Below are 26,695 nucleotides of genomic sequence, written 5' to 3' on the forward strand. Positions count from 1 at the left end.
TGTCCAGCGTGGTGGTGGTGATAATCCAAAGGGGCTCGGGTGCAGAAATCTGTGAATCTGTCTGAGTGAACAGAAGTGTATATGTATATATATATATGTATATGTATATATATATATGTATATATATATGGATATATATATATATATACGTATATATATATATATATATATACGTATATATATATATATATATATATATATATATATATATATATGTATCTATCTATCTATCTATATATATATATGTATCTATCTATCTATCTATCTATCTATATATGTATATATATATACACATATATATACACATATATATATATATATATATATATATATATATATATATATATATATATATAAATTTTTTTACTTGTTTGCTTTTGGATCTCTCCTCCGCTGTGCTTTTCATCCTTGAACAACACGTCAGTCAGGTGCTCTCTGAGGACTAGAGAGTGAGAAAGGAAGAGAGACACATGAGGGACAACGAAAACGAGTAGAAGAGAGACAGAGAAAAGGCAGAGTTTTTTGAAAGACTTCTAACTTCCAAAGCTGACTGTCATAGTTGTGCTTGCCAGAGGGGAGAGCACCTTTAAGCATACTGGATGAGTAACGATGTGGAGGGACTACAAAAGCAAAGTAATACATAATAAGCAGCACAGACACTCGGCTGCGCTCTGCCAGCTAACCTACACGAGATTGGTGTTAAGAAAAAATTTGGAGGCACTTGAAATGTCAGCAAATGCCTCATGTAAAAGGGGGCTTCTCCTTTTTACAGCAACGGCGCCCGCTCTGTAATGAGATTTAGAAAGTGTGGATGCAGTTGTTAGTTTGGGACGATGGCCTGGACATGTTGATTTCCATAGAAATGAGGAACAAAAAAAAAAAGATGACTAAATATAAATCTGCTTTCACTTTAAGCTGCATCACAAATAAACAAATATGTGAACATCAGCTTGTAGTCTTTGAAAAACATTAAAGAAACAAGCAGTTGAATCATTCAGCCCCCTTTTCATATGAGCCTCTCTTCTTTAGACTGCACTCCCAGTTCTTTTAAAGCCCAAAAGGCCCCATTTCTTTTTTGGCCTTGATGTTAAAGAAAAAATCTGGAAGTATGGATGAGAGTTGATGTGAAAGTGTCGACCGCTGCCTACTGTTTGAACACAATGTCCTGTGGTTTGTTGTGTTGCACCACCCAGAGCTCAAACATTGGATTATTTGTGCCCGCATTGACTTGCAGCCAGACTTTACAGATTTATGCCAAAACTAACTGGATCCTCACATGGATGGACCGTGAAAAGTCCTGCTCAGTTTGTCCTTCCTCACAGAAATGGCGCATGAAAGGGAGACATCTTTGATATGTGTTGATGACAAATGTGACCCACCACTTTAGTTTTATGGGAAATTTTGCCCGTTTTCAAGTACCTTTCTAGTTCGAAACAATAACTCTTAAAGCCACTCTACGCAACTTTTCATGTTTTAAATCATTTTCTTCAGACTGGTGGGCTGTTCTGTTGGGACATACCCGGCGCTGCAGTCTACTTCCAGCATGTTTCCTGTATGCTTTAGATCGTGAATACAGCTGATTTGTTAATTTAGTGATGAATCACTCCTGTAGAAATGAAGGCTGGTGAGACATTTCAGCTGTTAGATGAAGGTGTTAAAAAGCTGAACTCACAGTGAGGAGATATGCTTCATTTTTGGTTTGACCAGATAATTAATAACGGAGGAGGGTGTGCTAAAAACATGCTAAACTGCCAAGTGTGCCTTTAACCATCAAAAGCTTCCTGAAAGACCTCCATTTGGAAAAATGGAGTTTATGTTAGACATGACCGCTAGTTCGGTGGTCAGTAAATATGTTTTGTATAAAGCCATAAAATATACTTGATGCTTAATATCAATATAAAATATTTAAAGCTGTTATAGCGAATCTGCAAACAAGCTAGGTTTTGAACGCAAACACGATCATTGAACACTCACCCCTCCCCTTGGGTATCTTCCTTGAGACGATTCTGCGGGAGCTGGAGACCCGCATTGCCACAGTAAAAAAAAATTGCGCAAAACACCAGTGGCTGTTTTTTGTTGTCTTTAACATCAAATGAAGCTTTTCTATTGGGACTCTGGTTTGTCCTGAATTTGAAGTGGTAGTAGCCAACTGTTTCTCCTCTCCTATTACTGAGCCCTGAACTTCTCACATCGGCGTTCTGTTGCTAAATACGCAAGTGCGTAACAGACGGAAGACCCAGGGAAGTGCGACGGTTCTGAGAGGACTAACAACTGGATGGTCCGTTAGTTGCTTTCAGTCCGAGACGTGTTATTGGTGGAGGCTTTTAGACAAATGCAAGAGAATCACTAATTATTTTCGTTTTTCTTTTTAATCTCCACAATAAATTAATAGCTATGCTATGTTAGAATGTTGTTAAGAGGCATGAAAATATGTTTCAAGCTCATTTGTTTTCCACATTTGCCAATGCAGCTTTAAGGGAGTGTCATTACTCTATAGCCATGTTTCCCATCAAGGAGTTCAGGCAAAATTCTGGGAAAGGAGAAGGTGACAAGGAAAACGCAATGGCTTGGTCCTCTTAGCTGTTGTCTCCATACAAAGGTGGACCTTTCAGGACTTTGCTAAGACCTCAGCAAATCGCGACCGTTTCGTCAGTGACTGATGTCACTGGTCAGCATGTTAAGGTCCATGGGCATCAATGACATTAGAAGTTTCATTCTGTCAAATTAAGCTATAATAAAATCCATTCAAGGTAGGAGGACCGTGGTTGTGACCTCAAACGCAATGGGACCAGATGACATCATTTTGGAGGAATTTCAGTTGCATTCTCAACATTGGTTTATAGTTTAGAAATTGCAATTATGAAGCTGCATGAATGCTGCTTTTTTTTTTTTTTTTTTGGCTTTTCCTACTATAGCAATTCTACAAAAGCCAGTTTTTGGTAATAAGTGCTGATATTTTCTGGTGATGGTCGGGGGCGGGGGGGACCGGCGCCGCCAGTGTTCAGCAGTCTTGAGGCTACATCACAGCTCATCATCGCCAGCGTGTGCATAGGCGGATGACCGGTTGTGGTGTGAAGCGCCTTGGGGGGTTGTAGAACCCTAAGAAGGTGCTATACAAAAACAGGCCATTTATTCTCCTGAGTTACAACTAATCATCATGAGTTAACCACAAGTCCCGGTCCGACCAAATACCCTAGTCCTAGTATGATCCCTGAAGGGAATGTTACTAAACAACTGACTTCGTAATTCCATGTGATACAAAGTTAAAGGTGGTGGAATGGTTAAAAAAAGTTGTGTAACATTAATTGCAGAGAACAATTGGAGATCTGAGGCACTTTAAGTTGGCAACAATACACTTTGATCTTGGCTCAGACTCGTAGTTCTGTGAGGCACAATCTCCATTTCCCAAAGCAGAGGAAGGTCTGGAAGTGAACCACGACGAGTAAGATTATTTATGTTCCTCACAGAAACACACTTCAAAGTGGCCAAAACATCCCTTTGCCTAAGCTCAAATGACCAAACGTGAGAGGAATGAAGCTGCAAGGCACGTCTCCCTCTTCAGAATGCAGGCCGCCTCATTTGTACTCACTTCATTATGTAGAAATGATAATTATACCCCACTGGAAGCTAGCTTCAACAAAAAAAAAAATCTATTAAGAGTCCCCTTCACATCCTCAGATAATCACATCGTGACTGTCATCAAGAAATGTTCATTTTTGTGAAATGATTGAGACACACGGCGAATCCTGAAAACTTTAACCAAACAAGCACAACATTTTCAGGTTGACGTTACTTTGAGGAAAGGACCACACACAGGTGTATCAATACAGCACTCTGAAGTCGTGCACAGACATTTATGTTGACATAATGATCCAACAAGAAGATAAATGAACACAGCTTTGCAGCAGGCTTTGATGTACACTAACGATCCTATGAGCCGTATTATCGTTCCAAAAGTTTCAAAACTGTAGCGGAGCACATTAAAGCCAAAAAGAGTATACACAGGGGGCTTGGAATTAAACTGCAGCTCAGCTGGATGTTTAAATATCCCAAAACAGAAGCACAAAGTCTTTCCAGATTACTCATTTCCTGCTCTACCTTTGACCATTTACGCAGCGAAAAGGGACTGGCGAGTGGAAAGAACTGACCCGAGCTGTTTGTCAGTCAGATGGGTTTGTGTTTTCTTCTGTGGCTTCCCAACAATGCGGAGAGCAGGAAGGGATTTGGCCGACTAAATTCAGGTCAGACACTCAGATTAGTCAGTCCCGATCTGGCCGGAAAAAAAATCTCTGACATCCGACACACTGATTGGAAAAGACAACAGGGCATGACTAAAGCCATAAATAAAAACAGACAAAGGTTTAGTCATTTTATAAAAAGTAGCATGTAACATATTTGTCATGTAGGAATACAATACAGAGACACAAAGGAACATTTGTATGTACATAAAGAAAATAATTCACAAATGTCCAAAAGCAACACGAAGATAACCTTAAGTGTGGGCGTGTAAGAGAAGTAAGTCAGGCTGATGCAGTGGCTCGTGGTGTTTCAGAGCACATTTTACACTTTTAGGTTTAAGCTATCCCTGAGATGTGAATGGAGTAAAAAGTACAGAAAGACAATTAAAACCGACTCTTCGGAGGGGAAGGATTTACTTCAAAGCTTTCCAAAATGATGCAGTCAAACAGCTCCAGCTAACAAGACTTTAGTCCTGCAAGTCCTCTAAATATTTAAAAAGCGAGTAAAAACAGGCTGAAAACCCAAGTCACCATCTTTATTATCAAGAGCGCATTAGCGATTAGCAGGTGGGTAACATTATTCTGAAAGGGACTGCATTTTGAATAACATCCCTCCTATTTCTTTGGCTGAGCTGCTGAGGAATAAGTTAGTTTCAGCAATCCTTTCTGGGGAAGCACAGCACTTATTACATGGCTCAATTTCCAATTCTCTCTCTCACACACACACACACACACACAGAATACAAAATGAGGCTGCAGCATGAAACAATCTCTCAGAGAGTCGGTGATAAAAAGCACATTGACAAAAAGGAAGGGCGTGAGGTTACAGAGGGATAGTTGTAGCTCTACACACACCACTTATAAAGAGGAGGAACAGCATCGTTCACTTCTGGTCCGTGCAAACGGAGACGGCTACCGCCGTCGCATCACGTGGGGCTGCAACGTGGGGACATGGAGTAGCTGCTCGACAGAGGCAAGCTCCAGGCCATTATGGCACCTCGGAGTGGGGAGCTGTAATTGCTGAGAGGTTGCTGCGTGTTTGTCTCTGCTCCGGTTTTCTATACCTATCCCAGTCCTCTACACAGACGAGGAGTCACGCTTTCCACCAGATTTTCATCTGATGGCTCGCAGGAAGTCGTTTTAGTTCAGATCTGACGGAATCAGAACCAGAGTTTTTGTGCTTTTAGGATGAATCGAAGGCTGCCCTGGGCTCAAACATCTTTTATGGCAACTTCTTTCAGCTTATATCAATTTCCCTTTGATAAAAATGCCCGAGCAAGCTTCACACCTGTTGCCAAGTCATGCTGCTTCCCCAGTGTGATGATTACTGGCCTCATGAGAACACAACTCAAAGTAATCGACAGCGCAAACAAATACCTTCATATTTCTGGTCCTTTAACCCAAATACTTTGTTTCCTGTAACAGCCAGAAAACAGACCATTACAATTTGCCTTATAAATAAACTCCTGGCCTCTCTTTCCGAACATCAATGCTCGGTGGTGGTGAGAGCGGCAAAATGCAGGCTAAGCAGGATTAGCCAGCAGCTGTGCCTCACATGGTATCATTACTGCAGGGAGGTACAGTACAGCGCTTGTTCAGGATTAAGTGCAACACTACTTTTAGAAGAACATAAAGAAATAATCACTTCTCCAAAACCCTTGCTAGATAATTTCCCCCTCTCTAGGTGCATGTCCCTAACAGACACATAATAAAGATAAAACCTGAAGGCTTGTGCCTTGATTTATGGTTTTAACAAAAGAAAAGAGCCAAGGAGTCCTTGGAAAAAACGATAAAATATGTGTTTCAAGGCACAGTTGTCAAGGCTCCTACTCGTGAATATACTGATAAGAGCATAAAGTTTTACATTCATTTATATAAAAGACAGAAAACCAAACAGGTTGTTTAAGGAGCAGTCTTTGGATAAATGTAGGAAGAGAATATCGGTGTTACAGTATCTGGAAAGCACCACAGACCAGTACATAAAAAGTACAAATGTTCATGATTGTCGTTAAAAAAAAAAAGAAAAACAACAGAATATCCAACATGAAGGGATGATGAGAGGTAAACGTGCCTGAAGTGGAGACACACAGAGGTCAGAGGTTCCCCTCGTCCAGCATCTTATTGACCCCGTTACAGATCCTCTGCAGGTGGGCCCGGTAGACCTCGGAGGGCCCGTACAGGGCCGCCAGGAAGTCACAGTCGGCGAAGTGATTGAAGACGTGATTGACCCGCGAGTGGCTCTTGGCCGTCAGGTGGCGTTTGATGGCCTGGTGCAGCAGCTCTCGGCAGTCGTTCAAAATGGAGCTCATGACACGGCGGTCGAAGGTGAACTCGATCTGGTGGAAACTGACCGCCGTCATGGCCAGAGTGTGGACCTTCTTCCTGCGAGATGGCAAGAGAGAGAGAGAGAGAGAAAGAGAGAAGAGCTGTCACATTTCTAACTCTGACCAGAGCAGCAACTGGAAGTAAAAATAGAAACTGCTGTCTTGTGATTTTCTTTAGAAAACTTTCACAGCATCTCATACAGTAGCTGCAGCTCTGCTCTGCACAGCCACACGTCTCCACGCTAACACAATCCACATCCTCCAGACCGAACACTTATATCGGCTCCTACGGGCCTCCAAGCTGACTTTGACTGTTTTAGTGAAAAATATACAAACTGATGTATTAAAGTCAATTTCATTAAGCTGCTTCCATCAGCACACAGAAATCACTTATGCTGCAGTTTCTCATAAAAAAACAACCAGCTTGTTCTTTCCCAAGGTCTGTCAACTCCTGAAACACGACACGATGTAAAACTCCAGCCAGGCCTGCTTGAGTGAAACAATCATAATATGAAGCTTTCATCTTTAAGAGCTTGATGAAACACTAAACTGATCGTTTCATCATTTAAAACAGACGCGGCTTCACCTGAAGTTGTCCACCACGATCAGCTCCTCACTGTTAAACTGGTTGTTTCTGTAGAGCACTCCCAGCTTCACCACCATCTTGATCAGGTTTTTAATGATCTTCTGCGACTCTTTGCGGTTGCGCGTGTACTCCTTGGTGACGCGGTACAGCTCGTCCAGCACCTCGCTGCTGGTGTCGTCTATAAAGAGATTGGCCATGCTCTTGGTGGCCATCTTGCTCATCAGCTTCTTCTGCGCCTGCAGGGCCAAGCTCTTGGTGCTGAAGGAGTCCATGCTCGAGTCTGTGGGGGGTTGAGACAAAAGGGACAGCGGCGCTAGTTAAAGGTTAAATCAGGAGATGCTTCTGTTTGACTTATAATCAGAAATGTAAAAAGCTTTTTCTTAGATATTCACTTTGATCATGCATTGCCTTGGCGGCCCGCGATGTGTGAGGTTATTACGAATAACATCTACACTGATACTGCTTCAACTGTGGGGCCAAGAAGTGTCTCTTTTATCAGATAATGAGCCGTGGCAGCTGTCAAATTAGTCCCAGCACCCCCTCTGGCTTGGTAGTTAGAAGAAGAATGTGTCATTATGCGTGTAGGAGTAAAGTCAACTACAGTGCAGCCATGTAATCTGGACGCCTCATCAGCTGAATCCACCCAGAGAACATGGTCTGCGTGTTTGGTAAGCAGGACACACACACACACACACAACCAAATCAAACCAACCGTATGTGTGTGTGTAGGGCTTGATTTTTATGTGCAATCTTTTGTGTTTGCTTGCCAAGTGAGACACACACACAGTGACAGTGACTGTGACAGTCTGAGACCTTGATAAAAAGCTCATGAATAGTAGGAGGTCACTGCCAGCTCTCACAGCAGGTTTATACAGTCTGCATTAAAAAATAAAAGAGAAAAGATAAAACAAATCTATTTTCCGGCGCACTCCCTAGCTAACCTTCACAAGTCTCCAAGGATCACCTGAGAGTACGCAAACAAAAAAACAGGCAACAAAAAGAAGTTTTCCACCACCGCCTGCCTTTCTATTCCATCGCAGAAGAATGAGAGTCACAGAGAGAGGGAGGCTTTGTAAAGGGCTACTCTTCTCATGTCAACCAAGTCAAAGATGTAGTTTTACAAAACTACCAAAAAAAGAAACAAGATTGCGCTTTCTGGAGTGTTCAGAGCCTACCGAAGCTCAGATGCACCATGCGAGCTTTTTCATTGGTATGTTTTAGGTGCACCCTTTCGCTCCGAGGGAAGGCTCAGAGCAAATCAACTTTTTAATGATCAACCCCATCCTTTGATGAAACATCTCTTTCCTGCTGAACTGGACTCTTCAAGGATGACCATGAATCAGTCTACAAAGGCTCCGTAAATGGTTTAATGAGCACAAAAACAATGTGAATCATAATTTGCAGCCTTTGCAGACGCAAATCTAGATTTTAGATGAACACTGAATGGAGGTGGTGGTGCTTTTCCCCATCGTCTAAACACTAGAGGTGGAGGTATAAAGCCATTTTCCACCTTTCTCTGTGAGAAACTATTCTGGGTCCATCATACTAAGTATTTAGACCTGGTGTGTACTTGCTAGTATTACAGGACAACATAACAATGGTCCCTTTGAGAATATGCTTTGTTCATGAAGTCAAATTGTCCTTTAAACATTTGTATTCAACAACTCTTGCATTATTTATCTGGCTCAAAAATAAAAAACAGACATGTAGTAACTTCAAATGTTGTTTGGAGTTTAAAGCTAAACTCATTATTTTTAATACATTTGCAGTAGTCTTGGTATAAATTAATGTCTTGTGTGCTGTTCTCTATGGAGAAAAAGCTCTAGTGCTCTTTTTAAGGAAGCATAAGTTAGCAGGAGGTGAGGAGCAGAAAACGGCAGAATATGGAGTGTTTCTTTTTATTATTCCTGATATCCGGAAATCTCGCCACTGACTGGCTAACAGCAACGTGACTCAACCACTCAGTGTACTTTCATGTGCATCTTTGTCTATCTAGGTTGATCTGAAGTAATAAACTTGGGGCCTTAATCCTAGTTTGCATATACGCTAGAAAACCCAACCCTCCAATGAAGTTTGTTCCACTCTGGTACAGTAGGTGGCGACGTGCACTCTTTAGTGTCGCCATTCTTCCTGTTAGCTTGGGAATACAAATAGTAAACAAACGCAAGCTGGAGTGTAGCAGACGAAGTTAAAATAGGATATGCACAATGGCAGAAGAAATGGACAACAACAACGCTGCAGCACAGCTTATTTGGTACTGTAATGTTTGAAGGTGTTAGACTTGCTACTTTGTGGCGATATTTCGACCGACCCGTTTACGTGCAGATGCAGTCTGTTTCCTACCGCATCATTAGAGTGCTTCAGCACGGTTAGAACCAGTTTACCTTCAGTAAGACTAACGTGTTTACATGAATTTAAAAAAACAACGTTAATCTATTTAACTCACTAACTGTCATTGATGACAAAAGTCATTTTAAATCCAACCTTTCACTGTCAAAAAAACGTCTACAAAAAAGTCACAAAAAAACTAAAGTCGTCAATTGCATTTCCCCCCCCCCCCGTGTTGGCGTCTCCCGCACCGTGTAAACAAACATCCCAGCTCTGAAGCCGAACTTTATCCGCGTACATCACACGTCACATGATCATGAAACAGAAAATCCATAGATCGTTTTGGGCCACTGCTGTAAAAAAAATGAGGTGCTAACCGGAAAAGCTTCTGCCGATCACAACTCGACAACGGATTATGAAAGAACGGATAACGCTCGAAACGCGCAGATTCTTCCCGATGTAAGAGGTGAGCCTCCTCTTTGTTTTGGTGTTGACATCATCATAGAGCAGAATGTTCTGTGACTTAAAAAACAGTGAAAACGTAAAAAAAAAAAAAAAACTCTGGCAGCGAAGGGCTTTTCTGATCAGGAAACGGCTGGCAGTGAATGAGTTACGGTTAAATTCATCATTAAAGTTCAGTTATATGATTGGCACGTAAACACACTGAGAGACTCAGTTTGCTCTGCAACGCTGATGATTTATCTCCACAAACAACAATACATGTTGTAGAGTTGCTAATGCTAATGGTTAGCTTCTACCTGCCGAGACATGCTCTGCTCTCTCCTGGTCCCAAGATGGGAGAGTCCATGACGGTTAATTTACAGTGTGATGTACATCTGTGTGGCTTTTTCTAACTCAAGCGTTTCCCATCCATTTTCTTTCACCAGCCAGAAGCACCTTCAGCCTGCATGTGAAACTAAGTGTATTTCCAGAAGAACAAGTAAAAAACAGCTTCTCACCAAACCAGCACTTAATAAACTTGACAACTTGTCCTACACTTGGTTGTACCAATTAAAACCATGTTGGTTCATCATTAAAATTTCTATTTGCTCCTATGGAAAGATGATTTTCACAAAGAAAATTAGGCATCAAAATATTTGAGGGATTTAGAGAGAGTGCATGTAATCATCACTGTAACATCTGATGAACTTTAGGGTCGTTTCTTTAAAAATACCACTAAAGTCGGATTTAAAAATCCAAAAAACAAAAAAAATATCCAACTGATTTTAGTAATTCATGAAAATGGTGAGCAATGATTTCCCGCAAGAAAAAGGTGACATCTGCAGATCTTTTATGTAACCAACATATTACAGAGGCTGAGAAGAAAAAATACATTTTTTGGATAACCAATCAATTAATGTTTTTCTCTTTTGTCCTAAATTATGTTTGTGTGCTAAATCAGATGTGTAATGTTTTCCACTGCAGCTGAAACTCAAAGTAAATCACTTCCTATGCTGATATAATATTAAACAATACATTTGATATGAGTGCACAAAACTTCAGAAAATGACATATGAATAGAAGAAAAATGGCTTCAGTATGTCAGAAATAGAACCCAGACTCAACAGTTGGAATCGATTTTCTGTCGTTGAGTCTCACATAGATAAAATACTGTCACATGTGACTGCAGCAGTAAAAACAAAACATTTGCTTAAGTGTCCCATTTATGTCACGAAAGTTAATAGTTGGGATATATTTCTCCACGTGCAAGAAGCCCCATGATTAATTAGACATCAGCTCAAAAGACAGTAAATCCTCACACAACAGAGTAATTACAGTCCAAATTCAGGAGACGTGGTATTAGTGCAGAAGACAAAAAAAGAGCTGTGAGCTCCCTGCTGAGGGGGAGTTGTGATTTTTACTGTTGATGGTACTAGAAGGAAAGCGGTGAATCTGCTGCTGCAGTTTGTGACTTTCATTCCTCCCTTTCTCTCCGTCTGCAATGCCTCTCTAAGCATATCAATAAGACTCCTTGGAGAGTGTCAGCAGGATGCCTCCCAGAAAGGAGACACACAAGGGGAGGCAAGAACAGAAACGTGGGAGAGAAAGCAGAGAGGGGGTGTCAACAACAAAAAAAAAAAAAAAAAAAAAACTATATAGGAGATGAGTGAGAGATCAGTTTTAAGTGATTCCAGTTGAATCTAACGATCTGGTGGCCACGACTAGATGTATAATCGTGACTTTACTGATCCCCACTGACTCTTTTAAAAAAGTTGTAACTAACTTACTGAGCTGCAATCCTCCTCTGATGCAATCTGTGTGAAACGTGCAACAAAGACACCATCATTAGTAATTAGACTAGGAAAAAAAGAGGAGTTTGAAGTCCTTATTTCTAAGTGAATGCAAGTCACAGCGCCGCTCGGTCCATTTTGGTCAAACTGCAGGAGAGAATCTCATATCGGAACCCTTCTGTATTTACACCCCTCTTTTGGTCTCTGATGGAAGTGTGTCCGTTTGGAGGAGAGCTGATGGATAATGAGCAGACCACTTTCTGCAATGGGAAAGAGACTTCATAGTGCTCATTAAATTCCACTCTCGTCGACGACCAGAGCCATCACAGCTGTCAACCGTGCAGCCTGCCGGTGCGCAACAGAAAAGAAGAGGAGGAGGAGGAAAGACTAAGGAAGTGAGTATTTGGCTGTCGTAGTTGTGTATACAAACAAGAAGCCTGTGTGCATTTGGCCTCACTCCAGAGTAACGTACAGGAGAAGGATGTCAAAGTTTAACTAACCTGTCCAAAATTTCTGTTTGCAGTAGTCAGGGAGGAGATAGTGACATCAAAAGACTTCAGAGTGGAAAAAAGAACAAAAGGTGAGTCGCTCCCAAAAATCTGAATAATAACAATAATACTTTTTATTATACTGAGCACTCAAACAGCTTTTACCAAGGTCTTCAATCTTAATTAGCACCTCTGGACTGTGCCTTTACTTACAGGCATCAATTGGAAAAGCCAAGAGATGCAAAAGCTTTAATAGGAACTCCTGCAATTTTGTCTAAAGAATCAGCAACGGGGTCCTCTCAGCAGCTGCCAAGCAAAGTTATGAAGAGCCAAGCCACAAAAAATAAAATAAAATAAAATAAAATAAGCTGCATGGTAGCATTCCAAATCCCGGGTGCCAATTTCTGGGAGGAGTTAGCATGTTTCCTTAGGGTAGCTGGTTTCCTTCCACAGGACAAATACATGTTAGGTAACTTGTAGTCACTTGGAATAAAACCATCTGCACAACAAATTAAAGTAAAAGTGTGTGTTGCATCTCTAAGAAATTAAAGATAAACGTACTAATAGCTCTTGTGTGAAGGAGCAATATGTAAAGGATATTACAGTGAAATAATCACAACACAGTCATATGTCTCAATCATGGTTGAAGGAAAGTTACATTGAAACAGATTTCCTTCACAGTTGTCTGGGGGTTGTAGGTTTTTCTCCTTCCAAAATGGCTAAAAAGGGATGTCACTCTTTAAAATCCTTTGCGAGGTTGCAGAGTCTGCGCAGAGCTAACGCTGCTGTGCTGGCATTTGTAATTCAATACTGTTGGGCAAAAAGCTCCAGAATTGTTTAAAGAACTGAAGCCAGTAAACAAGAGTGACCCAGAAGTTATTTCTTGTACCCCTAAGAACAGGGGCGCAGATAGGATTTTCAAACTGGGGGGGACAAAGTTCCAACGTACCCTCCCCCAAACACACACACACACACACACACACACACACACACACACACACACACACACACACACACACACACATACATGTATATATATACTTGTGAGGACACTGACCCTACCTATCTTTGTGAGGACATCCACTTCCTGCATAGCTGTAGTGTTGGGCCATGAAAATCTGACACTAGATGTGAGTGAAGAGTCAGAATCTCACTTCAAATTGTTGAAAAATCAAAGTAAAAAAAATATTTATTTGGTGTACTTGTGAGGACCCACAACCGTTGCTAGGCAGATTAGGTGATGTCCTCACAATTCTGTATTTCCTCCCTAACCAATTTTTGATTAAATTTCAACATGAAAAATTAAAAATTCTTAAACTTTCAAAGCAATTTTAACTAATCAAACTGTTTTTACAAATATGTAACACTTGTTTATTATCAAATTGGCAATAGCAAAGTAAAATTTTAACATCTTGAATCACAGAGAAGCTTTTAATGTTTGCCTATAAAATACTCTATCAGTTTAAAATTTTTGTTTAGTTTTTCTTAAGAAAAAATAAAATATATTAGCTTAATTATTTTCTTGTTTGAGTGTGTAAGTTGCTAGATTTTCTTTATACTTTCAAAATGTTTTGCTTCTAATCCAAAGAGCTTTGTAATATTAAAGTGGAATGAGTGGAGCATCAAGCCCAAGTATTGTAGTGTGATTTTGGAGCTTATCCCTCTCCTTATTCTGGTCAGAATTGACAAAGCTCCTCAAATAAGAAGTGAAACATATTCAAATAACAAAAACAACTCAGTTGCCTCAACCCAAATCTACAAGGAATAACACAAACTGCATTTCGGAGAACCTTCACCAGGATTTAGCTTAAATAATATTAGATAAGGATTTTTTCTGTAATTCCCTATTCCAAGTTGTGCGGTGAAGTCTGAGCAGGTAACAGTTCATCGAGGCACCACACAAATGCTGCAAACTAAAAGGACAGACAATCATCAACATTAGGGATGCACAATCTGCATCAATAAGTTATTTTTAACATATTGGTATTGGTCCGATAAATAAAACTTGGTCAATATTAACAACAAATATTTTTTTTCCATTTTGTTTCCATTTGTTTATCTGTTTCAGATGGTTAGGGGGGTGGTGTGTATTTGTTTAGCCATGTGACAGTTATTTTAATATTCTCATAAGCGTAAATGTGTGTGGTGTGTGTACATAACAACGTAAATTCAGCTTTAATAATTTTCAATCAGTACAAAATTTGCTTATTTTAGAAGCATGTCAGTATATCTGTATCAGCAAATATCAGCTATCGGCCATAACAGTGATATCATCCATCCATCCATCCATTGTCGTCCGCTTATCCGGGGTTGGGTCGTGGGGGCAGTAGCCTAAACAAGGGAGCCCAGACTTCCCTCTCCCGAGCCACTTGGGCCGGCTCCTCCGGGGGAATCCCAAAGCGTTCCCTGGCCAGCCATGAGACATAGTATCTCCAGCGTGTCCTGGGTCTTCCTTTAGGCCTTCTCCCGGTTGGACGTGCCCGGAAAACCTCACCAGGGAGGCGTCCAGGAAGCATCCTAACCAGAAGCCCTAGCCACCTCAACTGGCTCCACTCGATGTGGAGGAGCAGCGGGTCTCTAAGGGAGAGCCCAGCCACCCTGCGGAGAAAACTATTTTTGGCCATTTGTATCTGCAATCTCGTTCTTTCAGTCACTACCCTAAACTCATGACCATAGGTGAGGGTAGGAACATAGATCGACCGGTAAATCGAGAGCTTTGCCTTGTGGCTCAGCTCTCTCTTCACCACGACAGATCGGTACAACTTCTGCAGTACTGCAGAAGCAGTGATATTAATATCAAATATTGGTATCGGCTCATCGACTAATAAACATAGAATGATTTTGGATGGTGAAAGGTATCAAATTATCCTGGAGGAACCCAGACATACATAGGAAAAATATGCAACCACCATAAAGACTAAGCTGGATTCAAACTGCATTCAGCCGTGCAGCTCCCTGTAAATCTTAGTTACAGAACATAAATAACAGGAAACATGACAGAAATTACTACAAAGTAGTTATTTTATTGAAGTAAAAAGGATTTCATTAAACTTTGCAATTGTGACTGCAACAGTTGAACTAAAATAAACTTTGGGCACCTTTAAACATTACATACATATATGAACTCAGCTCCTGTTTCTTTTAAAATTGAATATGTTTACTTTTTTCTTTTTTGAGCTAAAATGCAGTTATACATGCAGTTTTTAAAATCTTTCTAATTCATCTGCTGATAAAATATAAATTTTAGATACCAAATAAAGTAAACACGGTGCATAAAATTACATAAATGAACTCAGATCCTTCTGCTTTGAAAAATAAAATTTTCAAATATTGTTTTTATTTTCTTTTTGAGCTGTGATGCTGCTCTACTAGTAGTTCTGACATATTTCTAACTTCTAATAAATTAATACAACTTTAGGTACCATTAAATGCTCTGCATTTAACATTGCATGCATTAACTCAGCTTCTGCTGCTTTTAAAATAAAACGTATCAACTACAGTTTTTTTTCTTTTTTGAGCTGTGATGTAGGCTTGCAGAGATTAACCAGTTTGACTATTAACCCCTGATAACCCCCCTTAAAGATGTCTACCACACCAACAATAAAAAAAGGACTATGGCATGACCCTCATGGACAAAGACAAAAGTGAAACTGAACGTGCTCACGCAGCAGAAGCAGAACCAGTGACAACAACCTTCGGGGCTCCTCCATTTCCACCTAAGAAGCGGTTGAAGTCTCCTGTGTGGGATGATATCTAATATATCTAAACTATTCCCACACAGGAGAATTCAACCTCTTCCGAGGTAGAAATGGAGGAGTCCCGATGGTTGTTTTCACTGATCATGCTTCTGCTGCGGGCGCGTGTTCAGTCTCAGTTTTGTTTTTGTACTTACGAGTTACGCTATTGTCTTTTTGTTTTAGTTTGATGGTGTTGAAGATCTATTTACCTGGGGTTAACCAGGGTTAATAGTCAAAACGATTAATCCCTGCAATGCTACTGTGATGCTGTTCTACTTATAGTTTTTAACATCTTTCCAACATGTAATAAAATTTAAATATCTTTAGGTACCATAAAATGCTCTGCTTGTAACATTTTTGATCTGCAATGCTGTTATAATTATAGTTTTTAACATATTTCCAATGTCTCATAAAATAAAAATAACTAGGTATCATTAAATGCTCTGCTTGTAACATTACATGCATTAACTCAGCTCCTGCTGCTTTTAACGCAAAAACTACAGCCTTTTTCTTTTTTGATCAGGGATGTGGTTATAGATGCAGTTTTTTACATCTTTCCAACTTCTGTTCTAAAGTGCTGTCTCTGTACTGAGTGCTTTCACACACAGCATTTTACCAGGAACTCTTTCAAGAGTGATGTACCGACCAAGCTGTTGCCAAACCGCTTCTTTCCCAGATTTGCTCCAAATCTTTCGGTTGAATTTCTTAGAGGTTAAATCCTGTTGATCCATGTCTGTAACAAAAAAAAAAAAAAAAAAGAAACATGCTTTTATTAGTTAAAGTCATGACATCATGTTTAGGTTGTGTTTTCAATTCTGACTGTTTGGATTAGGGATGAGCCGGATACTCGTTTCAGAAGAGTATCCGGTACGGATAAAGCATTTTTGACAAGTGAAACGAGTAAAAATCGTAAATATCTGTAATCGTGCTGAAGGAAAATCCTCATTGGGTAACTGACTGTCTTCACGCTCTGTGATTGGCCAGTCAAATAGAGCACCCGCCCCTCCCTACACACAAAACTCAGCAGCCGGGAGCTCACAGCTCAGTCCGTGTCCGGTCCATCCAGAAAACTCCAAATCTTGCAAAAATTCATCTTGCAGTGCAAGGTTACAGACTTGGATCAGTGGGAAAACCCCTTTTCTAACCAGCCCAGTCAATTTCCTAAGATGGCAATATTTGGTTAGCTTTAGCTAGCATTTCATATTAAAACGTGATGAAAAATACTCTGTAAGGATCCTATTTTTTGGTGACCTCAATAATCACAGCCTGCAAATGAAATAACAGGAAGGAATACAGGAGTTATTTTAGACCGGGGACTACATTACGACAACAAACTGCTGCATGGCGCTGCTGCAATGCACAAGAACATCACGCAGCAACCCCAAAAAGACACCTACATTTATAAACACAAATACATAGCTACTGGGCTTATATCTGGGCTTAGATTCCAGTTCCTGAAGGACCTTGGTTCAGCGTGGTTGGACCTACAGAAATATTTGAAATTAAATTACTTACTACAAGTTTTTCAAACGTCTGTAACCCCCAAATTCCACTACCTCCGCTCCGCTCCGCTGCGGTCCGCCCCCGCCTTCCGCAGCCGCTCGCTTCCGAACTCAATTTTTACCGGTATGCGCTCTACAACGGCTCCGCTCCGGTGCGGAGACCTGAGGTGGGCAAACAAGCATGCGCGGGATTTTCAAGATCTTGCGATACAGTCCGAGCAATAAACGCGGAAGTTAGATCCAAACACCCGTTGTGTTGGAGAAGCATCGGCATGAACTGTTTAATCTGCCCATCATTTGTGTAGAGATCAGCAGTGTTTGGATCAACAAAGTGTGACTACTTTGATAGTGAAAACTGTATTTATGGCTAACTTTTGTGCATTTAAACTTCAGCCGCCACTGATAGTTGTTAAAAGTTGTTAAACCTGTGCATATGAAACAAAAAACGCCTTTTGTTTATCGATTTATTGTGAAAAACGGAAGTTGTGCTTGCTCCTTTTCCTGTTGGGCAATGGTGATTTCTGTCCATTGACTGCGGAGGTGCTCCGGCGTCCGGCGAAAATAGGATCGATTCTATTTTTGCCGGACGCCGGAACAGAGGACGGCGCACGGCGCCGCACTGCCGGAGCACAGCCGCAGTAGTGGAATTGCTCTGATTGACTACAACGGGACCGATTTTGCTCCGGCGTTCGTGTCGGAGCGGAGGTAGTGGAATTTGGGGGTTAGACAATGTTTCCCATCCCAAGCGTGAAGCTGACAACGGAGCTGGAGAGTTCCTTCAGTAGCAGACTTACGCATTCTAGGTGTATGAAGGCATTTTGTCATTAATCCTTCCTTTCTGCAGCTGTTAAACTTTATAACTACCAAGATCACCACAAACCAAGTAAACAGCTTTTTTATCCCTGCTGACTTTTGTTATTTGCACAGTTTCTGTGTTTATTATATAATATTAAATGCACTATCTTGGGCAGGATAACACAGAGCAGTGCTACGCCCTGTTGTCCTGGCGGGGAACTGCTTTACAACACTCCCCAGGAGACTGAGAAGTCCGAAAGCAAAACATCTCTGTCCGTGTGTGTGAATGTGGAAACCACGCACCTGTTTTGTCCTTTCCATTTGACTCCTTAGACCACTCAGCTCCTGAAGGTTCTTGGCTCATCATATCTGGATGATCTACAAAAACATTTTAGATTATATGGCTTAATACAAGTTTTTTTTAGACTCTGAACTGTAGCTAGGAAATGTAACAACAGATCTATAATTGTTGTTGATAAACAGAAAAAGTTGAGCATCTAACTGAAGGAAAACTGAAGTCAAGTATCTTTGTGCCTAAAATGTTAATATGGTAATGATTTGATGAACTTCCATCTTTCTATAAAGGTTTATGTGAACTCAAACATCCCAAATACATTTCTGTATTTATAATAAGGACAACAATGTGAAATTAATGGGAATAAATGGCCTGTATAGGTATAGCGCCTTCTAAGGCCCCCAAGGCGCTTCACAACACAATCTGCTGCTGTTGTTTCCTTGGGCAAGGCACTTAACTCGCTTTGCCTGCTGGTGGTGGTCAGAGGGACCGGTGGCGCCAGTGTTCAGCAGGCCATGACAGCAGCACTCTCTGGTTGGAGCTGGGATCAAACCTGCAACCTTCCGGTTTCTGGACAATCCTCTCTACCTCCTGAGCTACTGCTGCCCCTAAGTAGTTAAGTTGTTCATACTTGTTGTAAAATGTCAAACCTCAGTTTCTTTTTTTAAGGTAATCTCTTTCAGTCTTTTATGGGGAGAATGAATTGCATGTTAGCCATTTTCAGTTACTTAAATATTTGAAAATCTGAACCAAACCTTGAGTAAAACCATGGACAGTGAGCAGGGAAGGGGAATGGGTGGGTGTTCCTTTGTTGGTCTGCTTCTTCTTTGATTTCCCTGTAGGCCTTTGGGTGCACAAGGTGGGTTCATCTAGAGTGATATGAAATTTATGAAAAAAAAATCCACTTAAAGCATTATAAAAAGAAACGGAGGCACGCCAATCTCAGTAAGCCATTGATCATTGACTGACCTTCAGAACTTTGGTCGAGCCCATTGCTTTTGTTTCTCAGCTTTTATCTTTTGAAAGATGCTGCAAAGAAAAGAAAAATAGATCTAATGTCAAGCTATAGACATAACAGTAATAATTTCCTTAAAGAGCAAGTCACCCCAGAGTATAACTTCACCCACACTTCCCATTTTAAAAATGCAACAAAAGGAGGAGTTGCCAGCTTCCCCATACTCTGATTTTTTCCATCATCTGTGTGTATTTTTAAATCCACTGAGTCATACTGTTTTCGCATTCTGATTCAGGTGTCTCAACCCACAATCATTACTAGGGGTGTAATGGTACGTTGAACTCGTATTCAGTTTAGTTCAATGTTTAATATTCCATATATTATTATTATTATTATTATATTTATTTATTTAATATCTGAAGTGACTCGTTACAACCGAGGAATGCAGCAAAGCATTTGTGAAGCCACAACATGCACAACCTTGAGGTGGATGGGCTACAGCAGCAGAAGACCCCACGGGGCACCACTCATCTCCACTACAAATAGGAAAAAGAGGCTACAATTTGCACAAGATCACCAAAATATGATGGTTGAAGACTGGAAAAATGTTGCTGGTCTGATGAGTCTGGATTTCTGTTGAGACATTCAAATGGTAGTCAGAATTTGGTGTAAACAGAATGAGAACATGGATCCATCATGCCTTGTTACCACTGTGCAGGCTGGTGGTGGTGGTGTCATGGTGTGGTGGGATGTTTTCTTGGTACACTTTAGGCCCCTTAGTGCCCATTGGGCATGGTTTAAATGCCACAGGCTACCTGAGCATTGTTTCTGACCATGTCCATACCTTCATGACCACCATGTACCCATCCTCTGATGGCTACTTCCAGCAGGATAATGCACCATGTCATAAAGCTCCAATCTTTTGAAATTGGTTTCTTGAACATGGCAATGAGTTCACTGTACTACAATGGCCCCCACAGTCAGCAGATCTAAACCCGATAGAGCATCTGTGGGATGTGGTGGAACGGGAGCTTTGTGCCCTGGATGTGCATCCCACACATCTCCATCAACTGCAAGATGCTATCCTATAAATATGAGCAAACATTTCTAAAGAATGCTTTCAGCAACTTGTTGACTCAGTAGCCATGTTTACATGCACCAAATTTCCTCAATCCAATTCAAATCTTGGTTGATCGGAATTTCTGAATCACTGTTCACATGGACACAAACTGAAATGATCTGATCATGCCGTGCTTATAAATGCATCAAGCATTTAATCCGATTAAATAGGTTGAGCATGCGCAGAAAGTTGCCTTTCCCGGAAGAAAAATTGTAAACAAACACCATGAAACGAAATGAAAAATGTAAAAACAGAAATAACAATTCTTCCTGCTTTCCCGATTCATTTATTCACTTCAATATTTTTATTTTGCTCATAGAAGTTACGTTTTCTTCAGTGAATAACTGCAGATCTATGCTTTGCTGCATTTTTATTGTTGATTAAAATAAGGGAGGGTTATGTTTCTGCCTCTTGATCAGCTGGTCCGTGGGTCTGAAGTGACAGATATGCCGTTGCGCTGCACTGTGGCGCAGAGTGGGGATGGGGGCGTTTAGACTCATGTTTTATTACTGAGCTCTGTTGTGGCTTATTATTCTTAACATGTGACAATCAGCTGAAACTGTTGAGAAAAATCTGTTTAAAATAAAACAACAGAAGACGTTCAGAAAGTTTAGAAGCCTGTGTTCATCATTAACGAACCGCATCTCAGGTCATCTGCGTTAATGTGCTTTTAACACGGACTTTACTGTTGTCCAGAATATTTAACCGAGGATGTTTTCCTACCCAACATCAGCCTCCAATCAGGTCTGTAAAACTGATATTATCCTGTCTTCTTTACAAGCGTCTCTGGCGTCTCCATCACCTGCTGCAGAAGTTGCTGCGTTCAAAGCTGACAGAAACGGGGATCTGTGCGCTGCAACCTCCACAATAAACTTGGGTATTTCCAGTACAGATTTGAAAATGTTTGTCGAGTGATTTGTGCAATAATCAGATTTTTATTTTACTTCTACAAAATGCAAGTTCTGAATTAAATATTACTGAAACGGGACGGCTTGTTATCAAATTTAAAAGCCTCTGCTCATTGATTACGCTGTCATTTTTGAAGTCAGGCAGTCCAAATGACAGCGGAGAGGCCCGCTCGCTGTTGCACACATGCGCAGTGGGCATTATTTTACCCCAACAATCCGAATAGCTGTGTACATGCACGTCAATCAGAATGATGATCGGACAAAACCACCTCCCTCAATCGAATTGAAATTTCAATCCGATCGGGCCAAATCGGATCAGAATATTTGATTGACATGTTTACATGCAGAATTTTTTATCTGATTGGGCGTTCAATCTGATGAAATATGCGCATGTAAATGTGGCTACTGCCACGTCGAATTAAGACGGTTCTGAAGGCAAAAGGGGGTCAAACACCGTATTAGTATGGTGTTCCTAATAATCCTTTAGGAAGAATAGAATAGAATACACTTTATTGATCCCACAGTGGGGAAATTCACTTGTTACAGCAGCACCAACACTTAAGGGGATAATCAGAAGAAAATTATGATATAGGTACATGTATATACACATAGGCAGTAATCTAGTAATGTAACCTTCGACCACTAAAAAAACACGAATAAAAATGAAAAAAACTTGGGTTCCAACACTATGCAGCATGCTGTGACAACCTGGGCCGCATTCCGCTTGGCCTGCCGGTACCCATCAGCTGCCTCTGGAGTCCCACAGGCCAAACAGACCCTATAGGACTCTTTATCTTCAGCTTGACGGCATCCCTAACCGTTGGTGTCCACCAGTGGGTTTGGGGGTTGCCACCACGACAGACACCAACAACCCTGCGGCCGTAGCTCCGGTCAGCCACCTCGACAATGAAAGCACGGAAAATGGCTCACTCGGACTCCATGTCCCCCGCCTCCCCCAGAACATTTTGGAAGTTCTGTCCGAGGTGAGAATTTAAACTTCTTCTGACAGGAGACTCTGCCAGACGTTCCCAGAAGACCCTCACAATACCTTCTGGCCTGCCAGGTCTGACCGGCATCTTCCCCCACCATCAAAGCCAACTCACCACCAGGTAGTGGTCAGTTGACAGCTCCGCCTCTCTCTTTACCCGAGTGTCCAAGACATGCGGTTGCAGATTAGATGAAATGTCAACAAAGTCGATCATCGAGCTGCGGCCTAAGGTATCCTGGTGCCAAGAGCACATATGGACACCTTTATGTCTGAAAATTGTGTTAGTTATAGACAAGCCATGACGAGCACAGATATCCAACAACAAACACCACTCAAATTCAGATCAGGGGGGCCGTTCCTCCCCACCACACCTCTCCAGGTCTCACTGTCGTTGCCCACGTGAGCGTTAAAGTCCCCCAGCGGAATGAGGGAGTCACCAGAAGGAGTGCTTTCCAGCACCTCCTCCAAGGACTCCAAAAAGGGTGGGTAGTCTGAACTGTAGTTTGGTGCATAAGCACAGACAACAGTCAGAACCCGTCCCCCCACACGTAGGCAGAGGGAGGCTACCCTCTCGTCCACCAAGGTAAACCCCAATGTACAGGCACCAAGATGGGGGGCAACTAGTATGCCCACCCCGCTCGGCGCCTCTCAGTGGGGGCAACTCCAGAGTGGTAGAGTGTCCAGCCCCTCTCAAGGAATCTGGTTCCAGAGCCAGACCCATGTATTGATGTGAGTCCGACTATATCTAGTCGAGGTGACATTCCACGTACCGAGAGCCAGCTTCTGTAGCCAAGGATCAGACCGCATCTGAGCCTTCGGCTTCCACCCATCACACATTGCACCTGACCCCTTTGGCTCTTCCCACAAGTGGTGAGCCCATTGGAAGGGGGACCCACCTTTTCTCTTTGGGCTGTGCCCGGCCGGGCTGGGTGAAAGCCCAGCCACCAGGCGCTCGCCGACGTGCCCCACCTCCAGACCTGGCTCCAGAGTGGGGCCCCGGTGACCCACATCCGGGTGAGTGAACACTGTGTCAATTTATATTATTCATCATTAATGGGTCATTGGGCTGCTTTTTGTCTGATCCCTCACCTAGGACCTGTTTGCCATGAGTGACCCTACCAGAGGCATAAGCCTCAGACAATATAGCTCCTAGGATCATTGGGACACACAAACCCTCTCACCGCGGTAAGGTGGCAACCCAGGGAGGGGCGTCTGGCGCAATTACATGTGAAAACTCTCTCGGGATGTAATGGGCTGGAGACCAACAGCCAGTAACTCAATGTCATTTGTGCAGAGTTTATTTTTAATGGTCACATACGCTGGGTTGCACCATTTCTCATTATTAAACACAACCAGACCCCCACTCTTGCGCTTCACACTCCACGCTCCTGTCGGCCCACGTGAGTTTAAATTCTCCCAGTGAAACCTCAGTCAGCTATGAGCTCATCCGTCCACGTTTCCTTAAAAAATAACAGACTACACTGTCTGTAGTCTTGCTGCAACCTGGTCAGTGCTGTGAGCTTGTCCATCTTATTGAGAAGAGAACGGACATTTCCCATAATCACGGAGGGAAAGGGTGAGTGTAGGTTTCCGACAGAGAACCCAGCTTGCTGACTGGTGGACTGTCTTAGGCTGAATTTTTAAACTCTAAATAAGATGCACTAAAAAGCCATAATAATGACCACACATTTCTACAGCACTATTAGACACTCATTGATACAGTTTATCAGCAAAAAATAAGTTGATTTGGGGGTGACTTGCTCTTTAAGTGATGTCTGCCAATATAGTTAGTGGATAGACCAGGAGTCACAACAACTCATACAATCACGTGAATGTGGAAGTCACTCACCTGTTTTCTCTTTCTCATTGAAATCCTCTGGAATCCCAGCTCCTGAGGGGCATTGGCTCTGCATGTCTGGAAAGATGTCAGATTAGATGATTTAACACAAGTTTATCAATAATTTGAACTATGGCTATGACTATTTAGCAGAGTTATTAATAAAGTTAGCAAAGTTTGAAATATGAAGGGCAGTCTAAGGCACTCCTTTACATTATTCAAGCTGTCTAATCAGCCCCTTGATTTGCCACACCTTTGAGGTGGGATGGATTATCTTGGTAAAGAAAAAGTGCTCGAGAACACACATGTAGACAGATTTCAGAATAATATTTGAGGGTCATGGGTGTTTGGTGTATGTAGAAAAAGTTTCAACTGTTTGAGTTCAGCTTATGAAAAATGGGAGCAAAGACAAAAGTGTTGCGTTTATATTTTTGTTCAGTGTAGATAACCAATCTAGCAAAAAAGCCATGTTTGGTGTGTTACAGCTGGCCGTAAGAACTGGTTCTCTTAAAAGATCCAGGGTTCCCATCACTAGTTAAAAGCGTCCGGCATCCGGCCCAAAATGGGTCAATCCAATTGTGTGTCAGCACTTTGCTGTAGGGTGGGAGTTCGTTTTGACGATCGTATCAAGAGCCCTATCCTGGCAGCAGCCAGCTAGTGCCAGCCGGGCACTACCTTGCGCGTCCTTCAGTCAGTTCAAAATATTCTACCACACAGCCCTCCCTCTTTCAGCCGGTTTCTGCTGCAGAGAGTCCAGATCTAAATGTGTAGACTCTACACGAGGCTACACATAGAGATCTGGCTGCTGCTAGGTTAGGGTCTTACAGCTCGGCTCACTAAAATGAACCGGCTCTTTCGGCTCTTAAACAGCTCCTCATATTTTTCGTTTCCTAAATGAATTTATTACCAGAAATTATATAAAACTGTATGTAAACTGAATTACTAATCTACAATATACATTTTATCAAGTGTTTATTGTTTAAATAACTTATTTTATTCAACATGAAGCAGAGAGCTACATAAACACATTTTAAATGACAAAAACAAACTCTGCAAGTAACATTTGTATTAGTTTTGAACTATTATAGCCTTTTGGATATATTTACCCTTTGCACAATCTACACTCTGTCTTTTAATTGTCACTGTAGTTAAAATTTGTCCAAACCTTGGTGCCTGTCCTGTTTTCACTCATGTCCTCACCTTTCTGAAGCTTTGTTTGATTTTCCTTTCTCCTCTTACAGATTTGTCCCCACCAATATTTACAGGTCTTATCAGTTAATGTAATTTGTCTCACAGGCATTTTGTGCATGCCACCCCTCTCCCTGCCTTCACAGCATCGGAGCTCAGTGAAGCTGATCTCCCCCACTTGAAAAGTAAAAGCAAATAGGTTTGTGCCACTGTCGCCCCAATTTTAACTGCACAAACGAAGAACTAAAATGTAGACTATTTTGGAATGTTTTGGAGCATCACACAACAATAAAACTTGTTATATCTCAGAAACCATAGCAACACAAATTATATTTCAACAGCACAAACCAGCACAAACATAGCACTAAAAAGTAGACTACTTTGAACTGTTTTGGTGCAGTCTGGGTTAGGGTTAAGAATAACCTATAAAATAAAGTGTAATATCTCAGAAACTAACCGCACAGCCTATTTGCTTTTACTGGAGGTCAGCTTCACTGAGGCCCGCTGCACATGTGCGCTCAAGTTTTGCTGTGTTCTAGTGGCTCCAGGGCCTGCGGGTACAGTCTATGTAACTCACTTTGACTTCTCCAAGAGGGAGCCAGTTCCTGCAGAAGGGACCTTTCTCCTAACGGTCACATAAACAAGTCGGCTCTGAGAGCCGTTTCGTTCGTGGCCAACACGTCACTAGTGGGTTTTTTTAAATGTCAAAAACTGATTATTGTATCCACATTGCCTATGAAAGATTAGATTTCCCAACAAAATAATATTTCTCTCTTTTTAGATTTCATTGTACACCTTCCATCACACTGAATCCTTTTTATAATGTTAATGAACCCTATCACAAAATAGAATAACACTGCTCTGGTTGAAATGTACAGCATTATTAATGTTACATAAGACAAAACCATGTCCCTGATACAAAATTACTGAAAACTACACTTTGAGTCCTCACAAATACAGCTCACTTCAGGCCCCGTAGCTTTACCATGCAGACAGCCACTTTGTTTTAATTTAAAAATAAGTTTTAAAAATGTAAGTAGGTAAAGCGTGTCTTTATTTCTTTAAACATACCTTAAAGTTGAAAGAAAACAATAGTCTCTGATAGAAAATTACCTAAAACTCACAAGCACAGCTCAATTCAGTTCAAATTGTTTTAGCATGATAAGAGCTGTAAT

General features: G+C 41.4%; 1 protein-coding gene across 1 annotated transcript in view; it reads right to left on the reverse strand.

Moving 5' to 3' along the window:
• Positions 1-6,120: 6,120 nt before the first annotated feature.
• Positions 6,121-26,695, reverse strand: part of tnfaip8l1 (tumor necrosis factor, alpha-induced protein 8-like 1) — a 53,951-nt gene continuing 33,376 nt past the window's right edge. Inside the window, exons 2-3 of the mRNA XM_015971300.3 lie at positions 7,149-7,428; positions 6,121-6,620 (exon numbers count right to left, since the gene is read on the reverse strand). Of these exons, the coding sequence (XP_015826786.1) occupies positions 6,332-6,620; positions 7,149-7,420 (561 nt within the window). The 5' untranslated portion in view covers positions 7,421-7,428 and the 3' untranslated portion in view covers positions 6,121-6,331. The remainder of the gene's footprint in view (positions 6,621-7,148; positions 7,429-26,695) is intronic.

Source organism: Nothobranchius furzeri, chromosome 8, assembly GCF_043380555.1.
Source record: "Nothobranchius furzeri strain GRZ-AD chromosome 8, NfurGRZ-RIMD1, whole genome shotgun sequence".
NCBI lineage: Eukaryota > Metazoa > Chordata > Actinopteri > Cyprinodontiformes > Nothobranchiidae > Nothobranchius > Nothobranchius furzeri.